The sequence below is a fragment of the Centruroides sculpturatus genome, unplaced genomic scaffold, assembly GCF_000671375.1.
Source record: "Centruroides sculpturatus isolate CEXI.00-Female unplaced genomic scaffold, Cexi_2.0 scaffold408, whole genome shotgun sequence".
NCBI classification, from domain to species: Eukaryota; Metazoa; Arthropoda; class Arachnida; order Scorpiones; family Buthidae; genus Centruroides; species Centruroides sculpturatus.
Genome location: NW_019384597.1, coordinates 418,082 through 434,060, shown reverse-complemented (window position 1 = coordinate 434,060; position 15,979 = coordinate 418,082). Strand labels below are relative to the sequence as shown.

The 15,979-nt window shown below is 31.4% G+C and overlaps 1 protein-coding gene across 1 annotated transcript in view; it reads left to right on the top strand.

Annotated features, from left to right (window-relative positions):
• The first annotated feature begins 105 nt into the window (after window positions 1-105).
• Window positions 106-15,979, top strand: part of LOC111624902 (xaa-Pro aminopeptidase 1-like) — a 57,170-nt gene continuing 41,296 nt past the window's right edge. The window contains exon 1 of the mRNA XM_023367883.1: window positions 106-221. Coding sequence (XP_023223651.1) covers window positions 182-221 — 40 coding nt within the window. The 5' untranslated portion in view covers window positions 106-181. The remainder of the gene's footprint in view (window positions 222-15,979) is intronic.

Sequence of the window (15,979 nt, the reverse complement as noted above, 5' to 3'; positions counted from 1 at the left end):
AAAAAAAAAAAAAAATGGTAAGAATAAAAATTCACTCCCGAAATGATCACATTATAAGGAAAGAGTTACCGAAAAAAAGTTGACGTTACCGAACGGTGACCGGAAATCCGGTTAGTTTGTGGATAACCATCCTCCGAAAGTTGAGGGAGTCAGTGTTTCGGGTTGGTGTGGTTAGAGTAAGATGCTGTCTCTCGTCACAGCCACTACTATAGTATTAACCGGTGAGTAATGCTTCGATTTAATGAATATTACGGTTATAAATCGACGTTATAACGAGTTAAAAACGTCATATATTAATATACAATTTGATTTAGCTTAATTATTAATTATCATTTTCTTTTTTACTTTTAATTTGTCGTATCATTAATGGCGTTTCCATACCCCCGATTTAGCGTTTATTTCCTAAATTATTCACTTAATAATTGTAAATTTTAATTTTATAATTGTTTGTACGCATAAATTATTCTGTTTTAATGGGTGACATTTTTTTTTGTAAAAGTAAGCGTTAAATTTCTGTAAATTTATGGTTTTTAAAGCGTAATTTTAGTATAGAACATTGTGTAAACTTTACATAATAATTATAAGGGAACAATACATAAACAATGGCGAAAGAAAGTTAAATATCGTTATGTTTGTATATGGGCAATTTAATTAAATTGTTTATACTGCCATAAAAAGATCCAACGAGTCAGCTGGAACCAAGGTCTTTAATGACGTTAGCACTGGAAGATTTTTCAACTTTCACTTCTTGTATCCGGTCTTCTTCCCATTCTTCTTCTATTCTTTTATTTAATTAATTAAGATCAATTTCGATTGTGCCTCCTCCTTTAAAACGTTATGAGAGATTCTCCTCTTGGCTCCGAACTTATGAACCACCGGATCCGGAACCGTTTTGCATAAACCCGATCACGTGAAACCCGTTTACAAAATTCGATACTGCCCTCGAGTAATTTATACATTGGCTCCATCTGTCAAATAATGAGGCAATTATTTCGATATGTTATTAAATTTTTATTGCTTTCGACCCGTTCGATTCCTTAAATAATACTTAATTGCTTGGCGAGGGGACTGAAGTATTAAGTAATACCACCCTTGCCCTTCTCTCTCTTCTTCTTCTCTATTATTCTTTATAAAATGGAAGATAGATTTACATGAAAGCTTTAGTTTTCTCGTAAATGTCAACTGATCTTGCTGATTTTTTTTTATTTTTTTATTTTTTTGATACCGCCAGTCTGTCAAACACTAGAGAACACAGTCTTAACTGGAAAGGCTTATTTTGGAATTATGCCAATGCTGTTGATTTTGTTAAATGTAACACATCATTCTTTATCTTGATGGGTTCAAATTTTAATCAAATTCTTTACTGAATGTTATTACTACTTGATTGGATTTATGAACTGTAAGAGTTATAAATGTCAATTCGAATTGTGGTGGTGGGGGTGAAGGGGGAATGCTTCCTTCGATAAGAAGATGCGAATTATAATGGAATTTCTCGAATGTGTTTTATCAATAATGATTAATTTTGATGCTGGGGTTTTTTTTCCGGAAGGATTGAGTAATTGGCTTTCATAATCGAATGTTTTTTTTCCCCTATTCCCATTTGTCTTCTATACAATTATTTTACTTATTCGTGTTGAACTTTAAGTAATTTCCAGTCGGAGCTGGATTTAAATTTGCTGTATGACTCGCGCTACAACATATAGGAGGCCCTACTCTACAACACACAAGAGGCCTTTACTCCTTTACCAAATAAACTGTCGACGAGGCCCCTCCTAACGTCGTAAACACGCTGCTGCCTGTTTAGCTCGTTACTTAAATTTGGCTCCTGTTTCCACTTATAAATTTATCGTGATTTTAATTATTTACTAAGACAGAACAGTAAATTTGATTTATTTTCTTCTCTTCTAGATTCGTGGTAATGCATTTCGTCTTTTCTAATCAAAGAAAACTAGCCATATTGTCGACTTTCTGATTTCAGCTGATTGATATATTTCTAGACGTGTAACAGGATGCTGTAGCCGGATACTTGGAAAAACATAAAAGTCACTCGGGTGTATTGTAACATACACATTAATCGCTGTTAATTTATATAATTGACAATAATTAATTAATTTAATATCTTATTAAACTGTTCCTTCTTTAAATTGAGGGCCCGGTATAGTTAAAAACAGTTTGTATTATACATTTTAAATAATTAAATTCGTAAAAGAAGGTCTTAATATAGGAGAAATGCATCGAGTGTATCGTTTGTAACACATGTTTTTGAGGCTCCAAAAAAATCTGAGTCAAAAGGCCCCATTAGCCTCTCCTATTTACAAGTAATTCGATTAACTCGTGTTAATCACTCGTTTATTTTAACTTTCGTAAATGTATCGACAATATAAATTTTCAAAAATAGGGCCTCTTATAAAGGGATAAGGCCTCATTTCCGTATTAAATTATATTTAGAAAAATAAACAAAATAGAGTTAGAAATAATCATTATAAGTATTTTTTTTTTTTTACTGAGGTCCTTAAGTTTGAGGCCTCAGCAAAAAAAGAGGCCATTAGGGCCTGTTCAGAATTAATTCTTTTTGTTATATTAAAGCGTAAGTTTCTGCCAAATGTCAAAAAAAGTAAAATAAAATTCGACATTCGACACGATTTATCACAATTTCTTTCTAATACGTGATGAATTTTTTACCTTTTTTTTGTCTGTGTGTCCTCTTCTACGTGTGATGCCCTATTGCAAGTTAGGTAAATGCCAAGCTATCGGATGCCAGAAATGCTAATAATTTCAACTTTATGTAATTTGATTATAATGTTAAAGTTAAAGTGTAAGAATTATCGAGTAGAAGTAAGGAACGGAAAAAAATCGATCAGTTCAAAATTTGAATAACTAAAGGAAGAAGGGGAGGTGACATTTTCGTGTCATTTAATAGCATTTTAAAGCATTAAAGTTAAAGTTTAAAAATAGCAAAATATTAAAGCAATAAATGAATATTTTTCGTAATCCGAATCGAATTTTTTTTCGCTGCAGTTTTGTATTTATTAATAATTATGGCAATTGTCTGGGGCTCCATACCGATCTTAAAATATTTCCTCCAAAAAAACTTCGTTTGAAGTGTCTGAAGTCGACACTGTACGTGGGGCCTCCTAATTCAAATTTGCCTGGGCCCCATGAAGCTATAATGAGCCAGTAATAAGGGATGGTTGTACTTTCAGTACTGTTTTAAGGAGTTGAAGGGTAGTCGCGTGTGCCTGTGTTGCTCGGGCTTTAAGTGGGCGGGGGATTGAGGAGGTTGAAAAACACACACAAAAAAAAAAATTGCTCCGGCTAAAGAGATAGTGGGCTTTAGAGGAGCCCCACAGTATTTTTTAGGGTGTCAAAAAATATTCGTGCCGAAGTTGAGGCGGATAAGGTTCAACGGTGTAGAACCCTTTATATAGCACACATACATACATATTTTATAAGGTTCTCTCGCGTTAAAATCAATTAAAATAGTGTTTAATTACAGAAAACTTCACTTCCTCCTAGTCACTTCAGTTATTTCCCTTCGAATAACGACTTTTTCTTCTCTGTAACCATTCTTTAATCCCTCGTTTTCTACGATCGCTGCCGATTAGAAAGATTAACATACGAAACAATGGAGGAAAAAATAAAAAAAAATAAATAAAAATATAAATCTAGATAATTCCACGACCTCTTCGCACCGTCATTGAGTCGAAGGATGCGAATAAAAAACTTGCCAAAAATATCTCCCTTACGTGTCTATTGTCTATTAAGTCATATCACTTTAATATCCAGGATTTCTAGTGTGCAAGCTCGTCTATTTTTACATGTATTCCAGATAACGAGACTGCTGATAAGACCCTTAAAATCCCGGTATTTAAAGTTGGAACGAACGGATTTGTTTTTCCTCTCCGGAGTGATTAATGTCTCAAACACGATGCTTGTAGGATTCTTGTCGTACTCGATTACGAGACCCGAGAATGTTTTGATACTTTCAAAACTTATCCTTTGTTTTGTTTAATGTTTACACAGGCAATGTTTAACGTCATTTAATATTTTCCCTACTCTACTTTTACGTCAAACAAAGATTCTTTCCACTTCCTCATTAGTGAATAATATAGCACGGCATTAATCTGTATTACTTCTATTTCTCGTGTTTGTCTTCTGAATAATGTATTAAGGTTAAATAGTAATAAAATGGATTAGTAGTTTCATAAGTTACAACAAAGAACTTTGATGTATTTGCTTCGTAACGTCTTGTTTATTTTTATTACTATTTTTTATTTATTTTTTTCCTTTCTTTCCTTCTCGTTTCCACATTCTTAACGTTCTCTAACAATCGAAAATTACTACTAAATTTCAATACATTAGTGTATTCTCGATAAGAACAGTCTACTGATAGTAGTATGTGTTTTGTGTGTTAATGGGCCCTAGAATAGCTGGCAAACTCGGGCCCTAGACTAGCTAACTAACTATAGCTCTAGACTAGCTGCATAATATATCCATTCCTTTAAAAGTTTCAGTAGTGTAGTAATAAAAATCTAATTCTCTAACTGATTGCGGGTCTTCTAAAACACAGATCCTCAGGCAGTGTCTTGTTTGCCTAGAAATAAAAGCATCACCGAGTGAGACTATCGTAGTGTAGCTTCCTTGCAAGGACTCGATATATTTGTTCTACAGTATTTTCCTTATCCTTTTCAACATTCTCAACTTCTTCTATCTATCGAACGTTACTACTACTACTACTACTACTACTACTACCCCCCCGAATGCATTAGTATTTCGAGTATTAAGCATCGTTTTCTTCAGTCATAAAAATACATGAATATTCGGCTAATGTTAAGTGCTCTAGTTTTTAAAGATTGTCGAATATAATATTTAAAATATATATATATATATATATATGTACTGTAGTTTGAATAAGACGTTTCGAAGCCATCAGCATAAAGAATAAAATATAGATAGTTGCAACAATAATGTAGATTATCGAGTGTTGCTTTCAGAAACTGATACCAACGGAGGAAACAAGCAACAACACGGAATCCTCCAGAGTTAAGTGCAGAGTGCATTAGTAAACAGAGTGTACTATAAAATATCCCTACACTTGTCGAATATACCGGGTAGTTTCCAGTGTCGAATTCTATTTTGATTTCTGTCATTCTGTAGAAGGAAAAAAATAATAATAATAAAATAAAATACAGGGATAAAACCCTAAACTGTCCACCCCGTCTTGTCGTGCATTAATCATAAATTTCTTACAAAACTATTAACAAAAAAATTGATGTTTGCTAAGAGATTAACGGGATTAGGGTGACTTTAAGGGAACTGTTGTCGAGAATTGTTTGTTTCCGGGTTATTTATGTTACTCCTTTTTTCTTGTTTTTTTTAATTTATTTCATCTGGAAAACCTTTAAAGCTATCGAAAAGATGGGATTTTCTTTTTTATCCCCCTTGTATTGTTCCTCTTACAAAATTGTTTGGTTGTCGGTAAGAGGTTGGATAAGTATTTTTTTTTTCTCCCTGGGAATTTTTTTTTCTTTCGTAGTAACAGCTTTAATGCTCTATATCGGCTGTTTATGGCAAATACTGAAATTTCGAATTGTTGTGATAAAACGATGACGTATATTCCTACCACCGGGGAAAAAGTTTTCTGGAAAATATTAAAAGAAGAAGAGGAGGAGCAAGAGGAGGAAAACATTGTCATGATAACCGAGAGTTTCAATCATTTTTTTTTTTGTAAAAATATTAAAAGGTATACCAATAGTTATCGTAGAACATGCTTGATTTACACAATATCTACAAAATCACATAATAGATAGGGCCCCTCTTTAGCAATGAGGCCTTTCAGAAGTCGAGAGAATACTAGAGAATTTTACTAATATTAGAGAGGCTTTTGATACTCTTTTGAATTTTTTAAAACCCTATATTTATGTGCGTGTGTATGTGTATGTGTGGAGGGTCTTTCAGAAACTAATAGAGGCCCTACACTTGTCTTTATGTGTGATTTTGTAATCGTTGCTCATATATATGCGATACTCACAAAATTATATATAAATGGCCTCGTTTGATCTCTGAAAGGCCCTATATATATAAGGTTTCTCAAAAGCTAGGAGAATATTATAAGTCTTTTCTTTCTAAAATGTGTCCTCAAAGCTCGGGAAAGTATAAAAGATCTCTCTAATCTTCTCCCGAGCTTCGAGGCCCTCTTATGTTTTTGAGGCCCACGATACGAGAAAGAAAACAGTTGAAGTTAACACTCAAATAATAGAATGCAACGAATAATTTATAATAAATAATCTCGGAGGCCTCGTAAATTGGTGGTTCTGCTATAATTGGGAAGATCTTAGCATTCCTTAGCACGTCTCTGGTTAAGAAAAAATATATATATTTTAAATTATATTAATGATAAACAATCTTACGTTTTCTCATGAAGTTCTTTCGTGTTTTCTGATGTAGTAAAATTAGTAGTTGCTGTTTTCGTGCTTCCACTTCTTCATGAAAAATTGGTGGCAATCTTTGTTTGAATTCCACTTTTAAACGTAGAAGGAGGAGGAAGAGGAAAAAAAAAAAAAGTTAATGTATTATAAAAATCGTATATTAGCATTCTACATCAAAACTAAAAACACATTTTGTAAAATATTGAGAAAGATTATGGCTAATTTTAGATGGAAAAATGGCAAGACATAACCAAAACTTGTAACATCGCATGATGAAAGATCATGAATAGGTAAGCTGGAAGAGGTTTTTTTTTTCCTCCCTCCCTCCCTTAAAGGGTAACGTGCCTCTTCGAATCTTTATCAAGAGAAAAATTATCTTAAACTTACTTTCTATCAGAATATATTCTATTTATTTATTTAGGAAAAAAAAACATAAATAAAAAAAAACTTTACAAATGGCATTTACGCACGTATCAAAGGGAATTTTTGTCATACTCTTGCTGATTAATGAGCGAAAATGTTTGGAGAACGTCGCAATTTAGATACGCTCGCCTTCTTCACGAATGAGATTCCTTTCAATTAATAATACGTAGTCAGGAATATCATCCTCCTCCTTATTTTTTTAAAATGTAATTTAATTAATATTTGCGAATCAATCGCGTGATTCGATAGGCAGAAACGTTTTGCTGAAGTTAATAACATCGATTTATTTTCTTGCTTCTCCCTGTTGAAAGTGTTTTAACCTCCCTTCCACTAACAAAAATGTAAAAGGAAATTCAAGTTATGATACCGTATTGAATTGATCCGCAAACATTAGAGACAAATGGAATAAATAAATTGCCAACATTCAACATCCTCCGTCCATCGATCACTCGAATTTCTCTCCTAATCTTCTCGGAGTATATTACATTCTATAACGCATACAGTTAAAAGTATTATTACGTATATTATACATGCATAATACATAAATAAAGTATTCGTCACGTATTTAGTTAGGATTTTAAGAGAATTACGTTGATTTATATTAGTTACTAAAGCTGATTAAATTAACGATTAAAGGCACGCAGGCTTGAAAATCCAGGAAATTAATCAAGTTATCTCGATGCAACAGGATATTAACAACAGTTAGCCTTTGTTCTTCTGTGCCTTCTATTGATCGAAAGGCTCTTAAATAATTAAATATTTTTTAAATCGATTTTCTTATTATATAAACAAATTTCTTAACTAATTACAATTTAAGTATTGGTAAAATTTATTAAGTATAATTCTTTTAAAAACTTTTATCTTATATTTAAATTAATTGCTTAAAGGAGAAGGATTTTTAGCTTATCAAAGGATCAATTTATCTTTGCAACAATCCAAGCAAAGGTCTTCTCATAATTGAGTCATAAGACCTTATAGGGATGTTGTTTATATCTCGGTACAAGGTCTTATCTCTTGGTATGAGTTTCTGAAGATGTTCTAGTGATCTTTGAATGTTAATATACAGATAAATCTTCGTTACAAACCGTAAACTGTTGTGTAGCTGCGAATTACAAGTTATATTTAATTATACGCTTGCTGTAACATATTTAAATCACTCCCAAACAATATTTATTCCGTAAGCGGGTGTGTATATTATTTTTTTTTTTTTTGTTTAAACTTTGGAAACAACGTGATGTATTCTGTATACATGCAGAGAAGTCGAGACTAGAATATATTTCAAACTTTAATTTATTTATGAAGTCGGATTCGATGTGGCTTTCTTTAGGATCAACCGAATACGAATCTAGCTTCGGGGCTCCCTATTTTTATACAGTATATCATCATTTTTACATCTTTAAAAATCGTATGAAGTAAACACCCTTGTATGTATATGGCTATTTTTATGCGCCGGATCGAAAAGTAAACAGCAAAAAAGGGGAGGAGGGAAGGAAACACACGAAAGTATTTTCTCCCCGTCACGAAGATAAGAATGATCAAACAATATAAACCCATTAAATTTCATAAATATTAACCGACAAATATTGATAAATGGTAAATTTCCTTATCTTTTTTTTTCTATTTTAGATTTTTAAGAGGGTCTAAATGTATTGTTCGGTTGTGTTATCCAATAATATATCTTACCTTCTATGAGCTTAAGCATTATTTTATATTTGTGATCACGTCATAACGTTGCCTCAGTAAAGAAAACAAAATTGATGAGCAACGTCATGTCCTTATAACCAAAAAGACGATTAATGCGTTATATTAATGATGGGGAATTCCGGTTATTTCGGGAAATAGCACGGTCTTGCTATTGTTGGAATTCCTAAAGATCCTCTTAAAAAAAAAAAAGAAGAAGAAGAAAAAGAGTAAACGGTAAATGTTGCTGATATAATTTGTCATCGTTCAGCATTTCGATCATTCTTCTCGTTGTAATCACGTTATGCCCTCTCTAATTAGTGATATTTTTAAACTTCTGCTTCATTTATAGTCACTCTAACGAGTGGGGAAGATGGCTTCCTCCTTCTTCTAACAAGTAAAAAGTAAAAAGGAAGAAAAATGTCTTCGCTATAATTCTAAAAAAAATAAATAAAATGTAGAAAAGATAGAAATATGAATAGAGTTCGTTAGCATTCTGTGGATCTTTATCATCGAAGACGGAACTAATCCTTCTTTAGTTCCTACTCTTCTTTAATTTCTTCCTCTCATTCCTCTTCCTTTAATTTCGTTAGCATTCTGTACATATCTTTATATTTATAACTTGTCAGTATCGAGGCGTAAATAATCAAATCATTCAGGGAAAAAAAGAAAATAGCTCAAGGACAAAAAGAAGGAATTGTAAAATAGGTTATCGTTCCCTGGAAAAATAAAATAGATCAGTAAAAAATACTCCTGGGAGTTTAGAAAAATAATCGAATAGGTTATCACTCGGAGAAATATATCAGTATCAATATAAAAAGATAGAGAGAGAGGGAGGAAAGAAGTAGGTATCGTTCGGAAACGTCTGAAAAAAAAAACCTTCCACTTATAGGCTAGAGATGATCGTAGTCGCAATAAAACAGGCAAATAGGCTATCATTGAGACGGTACAAAAAGAAAAAAAGGGACGTTTTCTTCTTTCCTTTAAATTTACAAAAAGAGATATCAAATTTTATACTCGAATATATATATATATATATATATATTCAGTACAGTGACTTTTCTCAAAAGCAAGAGAGTCAAAAAAAAAATTTTTTTTTTCAAAGATTACCAATTAAGCTTTGTGTACATATTTCTATCGTGTAACCAGCAATTAAACTAATAACTTAAGAAGGGCCTTATCGTAGGAGGCATATTTCGATCGGGCATAACATTAGCGAGCCTCAAAATCTCTTATCTTTTATAGCTTATATTAAGGAAACAGCTCTCGAAATGAGAAGCGATTCGCTTCTCGATCTCTCACAAGGTTTGCTTAATAATTAGAGAAATATAATTTTGCTTTTATTAATTATAAAAATGAGAAAAATAAGCATTATATTATTTTAAAAAAACAGGAAAGTAAATAAAGTTACACGAAACTTGTTAAGAAAACTAAAATCTTTTATAAACCAACTCGAAAGAATTTAATTAAAAAGTAACCGAGCTCGACGTTTCCTGAAAGTTAATTCTTTTTTTCTTCTTTCCCTTCTCTTTTCTTGTAATAAGTCATAAATACACAAGAGAAAAATCTTTCGGATTGATTGCACAGTCGTTCCTTTATGTCTTTTCCCCCCTTCCTACAATAAAAGGGAATTTTTTCCCCTATTTTTTACAGCCTATTAACATCATTTTCAAGACCATCTAAGCAAGCTTCTTTCAACTAACCTACACCTGCTACTTTTTCCACGATTTTGTCAGATGCAAGCGATCAATTTATTTAACGTTTATACAACAAAATGCTTCTACAAAACTCTAGAAATCTTTTACAATCATTCAATAACCTATATACTACACGATAAAGAATTTAAAACTTACTCGAATTGTCGCCCAAGCGAGAGAATATCGAATACTTTTTAATGCTCTTTTCATGAAGTTTGGAATTTTCGAAATTAATTTTCGTTTTGCCTCCTGTATAAACCTCATATTTGTATAGAAACGGGGCGAGTTTCTTTAATATATGACCGCTAGAACGCATTAAAAATGTATGGTGTTTAAAATCTGAATTTATATATATATAGTTTACTGGCAGTGTATATGCCATATATATAGTTTTTAGTAGCGATTTTAAAATGGATTTTTAAAGGTGATATCGGATAAAAGGAAGCTTTAATTTTCAGTTCCGCTTCATAACACGCTCCAATAATAGCTACACTTCAATTCTGGATCAGCTCCAGAATGCTGCAAAAGCTTGATTTACTGTTAAGCTTTATATAAACAATTTATACAGCTTCGTATCTAGAGGATTTCTGTAAATAATAATTCACTTTATTGCTAGTTTCCTTTGTGATTTCTTCGCTTTAGACCCTATTTTTTTATTTAAAAAAATATAAGCTAGGAGCTAAAGCGCAATAGAGTCTTAAAGCCCTAACTTTTCGATTTTTCCCCCAAAAAATAATCGAAAAATTAATTAATTAATCGAAAAAATTGCAAATTTCATCGAACCGTACGAAGGAAAAGTTAATTCTTCTTCCTTTTTTTTTTAATAGGAGCATCCTATAAATCAATGTTGACAGATGTTTAAACACGGTACCAAGGACATGTAATTTTATGGAAGCGAAATATGATTTATAAGCTGATTATTCGAAGCGAAAATGTCAAAAATATCAATTTATATACGCCAGAGAGTATGAAAATCGAGTGAGACTCGAAAATTAATTGTGTATACTCGAATTGTGAGCGCTCTCTTTTTTTTTTTATTATTATTATTTTCCTTCTGGCCTCTTCTATGCCCCAGTTAACGACATTAACGAGAAGGAAATTAGCGGTGCAGATACAACAAAGGAGAAGGGTGTTACTAATAGAGATGAAAGGAGGTTTTCTATCTATTATGCTGTCACGTTGGATCGGATGATCTCACACGTTATATCTATCATATCTTTTCTTAATTCGACAAAACGCCTACGACGTGCCTCTTAATGGGCTCTTTCTTAATGGCTCCATTTTTTAAAAGTATGCTGCTCTTTTTTTCGTATATAAAAACGATCGAATCTTCGATACTTTCCCTCCTCCTTGATGTTTACGCATTAAAACATACCGAAAAGTATGTAAAATCGGTTTAAAAACGGCTCGAACGGGCAGGAAATCGGCCACTCGACACGGTTATTTTTAAGGCACGCGTGGCCAATAACGTTTATTCGTGCCTTAAAAATAATCGTGTTAAGTGGCGCCATCTGGTGAAAATGAGTTTGTTGCAGGTTTTATTTTTCTTTCGCCCTCCCCCCCGCATCACTTGATGCTCCTTTTTTAAGGTTGCTGTTCCTGGTGGGTGCGATCGAAAGAAGTTAATGAGTGCAGTGTTTATGCCTGAAGTATTAGATGTATTAACAGGTGCTGTACTTAAAAGGCAAGAAGAAAAAACAAATAAATTTCGTATATTCTAATAATAGATGTAAAAAGCTAACTTTATAAACGAATTTTAATTAAAATATGCTTTACTGATGCTCCCGTTTTAGTTCCTGTTCCTCATCACCTCGCTTCGCACCCAGTGCGAAGCGAGGTGATGAGCAGAAGGTGCATTCGTTTTGCGCAAATAGTGTACCTTTACGTCAGGTTAACGTCATTAACACACTTTATCATAATAAAACTGCAAGAATTGCATCAAATTGACGTAACAGTGTACATTATTCGTACAAAACGAGTGCACAAGTTTTTATGCACGCATCAAATGATGAATTAACTGGTGCTACACTTAAAAAGTCCGCAAAATAAAAAAAAATCTCGTGTATTCTACGAATAAATTGATCAATTCATAGAAACGGGCTAAAAAATTAGCTTTATATACGATTAGTAACACAAATAGAGCACCACTCGATGCTCCTGTTTTTTTTAGTTGCTGTTCCTAATACACCGTATGCCAGCGAAGTAACGAACAGAAGGTGCATTCGTTTTGTCTAAGTAGAATAAACCAGTCAAATTGACGTCATTTCTCATAAGAAAACTAAAAATGACGTCCGATTGACGTAATAGTATATTGTACTGTACATTATACGTATGGAACGAATGCACTTGGAGTGTTTACTGAAAAAGAAAATGATAAATTAACAAGTGTTCTAAAGGAAAAAAAATGAAAAAAAAACATTTAAAACAAGCGAATAAATTCTAAAAATTCTTACAAATTTAATGCATATAAACAATGTAAAAAAATTACATTTAACTTTTATTTACGAATTTTAATTATATTTAACGTGACTTTATTAAATAAATAATGTATTATCAGTGTAAATAGAAAAAGAAAATGATAAATTAACAAGTGTTCTAAAGGAAAAAAAATGAAAAAAAAACATTTAAAACAAGCGAATAAATTCTAAAAATTCTTACAAATTTAATGCATATAAACAATGTAAAAAAATTACATTTAACTTTTATTTACGAATTTTAATTATATTTAACGTGACTTTATTAAATAAATAATGTATTATCAGTGTAAATAATTTAAACGGACCCAAAAAAAGTCAGGAAATTTTATTTAGATGATAAAATATTATTAAAAGTGTAGTTAATTAAAGAGATCAAATCATCTCCTCTTAAAAAGAAAAGAAATTAATTTTTTTAAAAATTCGTTTTAATATTTTATACTAAAAATTTATGTCCCATGTTAACGTAATTTATCTAATTTTCCTTTTTTTTTTTTTTTACCATCCCCTCTCTTTCTTTTCTTTAGTTAAATAAAGAGAAAATATTTGTAACATGTTTGGAATTTTTAAATTAATAATATTATACATGCTACTCCCTGAGTTTATTTTTATTTTAATAAAAGATGTTTTCTAGGAGTTTTATTTTTTTTTAAAAAAAAAGATCAATAATACTGTTTGCTTTTCCTCATTTTTATTTATTTTATTTTTCTTTCTTCCATTTTTTATTTTTTCCTTCTAAGATTTACTATTTCTGCAGTACGAGAGAATACGACGAGAGAATAATATAGCTTAAATTGGAAGAGATTAAATTACAAATTACGCGTTGCTTGAATTCTCTAGAATTTTTTACGAATCTAGAAAGTTTATTTTCAAAAATTACACTTGTTTTTACATCAAAAAGCTCAATATATGCCTTATGCGAGCACGTGTATGAAAGTTCGTACCGTATCAAAAAACATATTTTGAAATTTTATATATATATAATAAAGTAAATCCCATTTAAAATTGGATTTTTAAAAAGATTTCCGTGCTGTACTTTGTTTATAAAACGGAATATTTTATGTTTTTCCTTTAGATTTCATACGGAGACTTGCGAGCTTTCTCATTCCTTACCCCATTGCGGGTCGGCCCCAGTCGTAATAAACGTAATTGTGAGCCGGTGCATCGCGCTAGTTAGACATTTATCTAAGACCCCCTATGTGAGCAAGTAGTATATATACTTTTTGTTAGTTTGGTGCTAATTAGAGGGTGGCCGAAGCAGTAAAAGCCGCTCTGGCGATGTGGGTTCGAGTCCGGGTCGGGAATTTTTCGTTGTTGGTCTGCCTTGAATACGTCGGGCCACGTCTCTAATGCCCATCCCCCATTACGCAAAAGGGCCTCCAAATTTACTATAGCCTAAAGTCCACACGGGCATTTATACTGATCATCTTATTGGGTCAGATTAGGTTAGCGAGGAACTGAAAGCGCGAGATGCTAGGCACTTTCAGGCCTTGTTCAACACACGTAATAGGATCTTGTATGGTATCAAATATCGTGTGTTAAGTGTGTTATATATAATATATGAAAGGGCCTCGTGAGTCTAAGTTTGCTTTGAAGGCCTGAAAAACTTCGTACTTACAACTCTTGATATCGATAAAATTTAAATATCTTAAACATATGCCAGTAAAAAACTGATATACGTGTTAAATAAGAATTAAGTAAAACGCATTTACTGGCAAAAATACATACATAATTTTTAAATTTAATATTAATTAAGGCTGTTATAAATTCAGAATTGCAGTTCTGATAGTTTTATTTTCGGTCTTTGTACAAAATTAGATAATGATAAGGTTAAAATGAGTTTGTTTAATGATGGTAATAGCAATAATGAAGGGTTTATTATGATAATGAATGATACTAATTATTGTTGCCGCTATCGTTGAATACATAATAATGATAAGAGAAATAATAATTTTAATAAAACTTAAATAAAATATATATATATATATTTTTTTTTATTTTGTAAAGACAAAACTAAAGAAGAAAAGAATATGTTTTTAATTATTGTTTTTAAATCCCTCCTTTAGTTTCTTCCTTTTTAATTTCTGCTTTTTCAGTTCATTTCTGTTTAATTTCTTTTCGTAGAGTTACTTCAGTTCTCTCCCTTTAATTTCTTCTTTAATTCGTTCCTCTTTAACTTCTTATTTAGTTCTTTTCTCTTTAGTTTCTCCTTTTAATTTTTTATTCTCTAGTTTCTCCTTTTAATTCTTCTTCTTTTTGCTTCCTTCCTCTTTAGTTTTTCCTCTAATTCTTCTTTAGTTTGTCTTTAGTTGCCCACCAGTGGCCGAGTGGATAAAACCTGAACAATGGTCGCGGTTCACGCCTCACCATCGTGGTCGCACGGTGTTTTCCGGGTTTTATTCACGTTAGTAACACCTAAATGGGGGCCAGTTTCCCTTAGAACAGTCCTCCAGATGCATTTTCCCTGTACAGATCGCCCACGTGTTGTGCTGCCGTAAACAAATAAACCAATCATCTTTAGTTTCTTCCTTTTTAGTTCCACCCCTTTAATAGTTCTTATTTAGCTCCTTCCTCTTTAGTTCTTTCTTCAGCTCTATGATATTCTTTACTTTTCATTTATGTTAGAATTACTGTTACATAAAACATATATTTATTATATTTAATATGTTTCTATTTTATTTAATTACATTTCCGTTTTATTTCATTTTATTTTTTAATTATATTTCCAGAAATATAATTTAAAAACTAAATTGAAATATTAAATGAAACAGAAATGCAATTAAATAATGTTAATAAAACATATAAAAGTTGGAGATTAAAAGTAGTTTTATGTTTTAGAATTTTATTTTATACAATGTTATATTTAATTTTTCTAAACAAAGTTTGTTTAATTTTATATAATAATGTTGTTATATTATTATATTTATTTGTATACATTTTTATTCGAAATCGTTAAATGAAGTTTTTATTTCATTTAAATTAGTTTTTAATGAGTTTTAATGAGGGATTTGTAAGTTGTATACATAAATTAAATTATACTGTACATTTTCATGTACTGTACAGCTATTATGGAATATGCGAGCTGTAAATCCCTCATTAAAAATTGTTATAAGAAAATTATTTAAGAAAGTTTTAATTGAACCTACTTATTTCTTTCTCTCTCTCTTTCTTTTCTCTCCCTTTTCCCTCTTTATGTCTTTTTTATCCCTCTTCTTTCCTTTTTCTCGCTTTCTCTTTCTCTTTTTTCACTTCCTCTTCCCTTCTCTTTACTCTATCT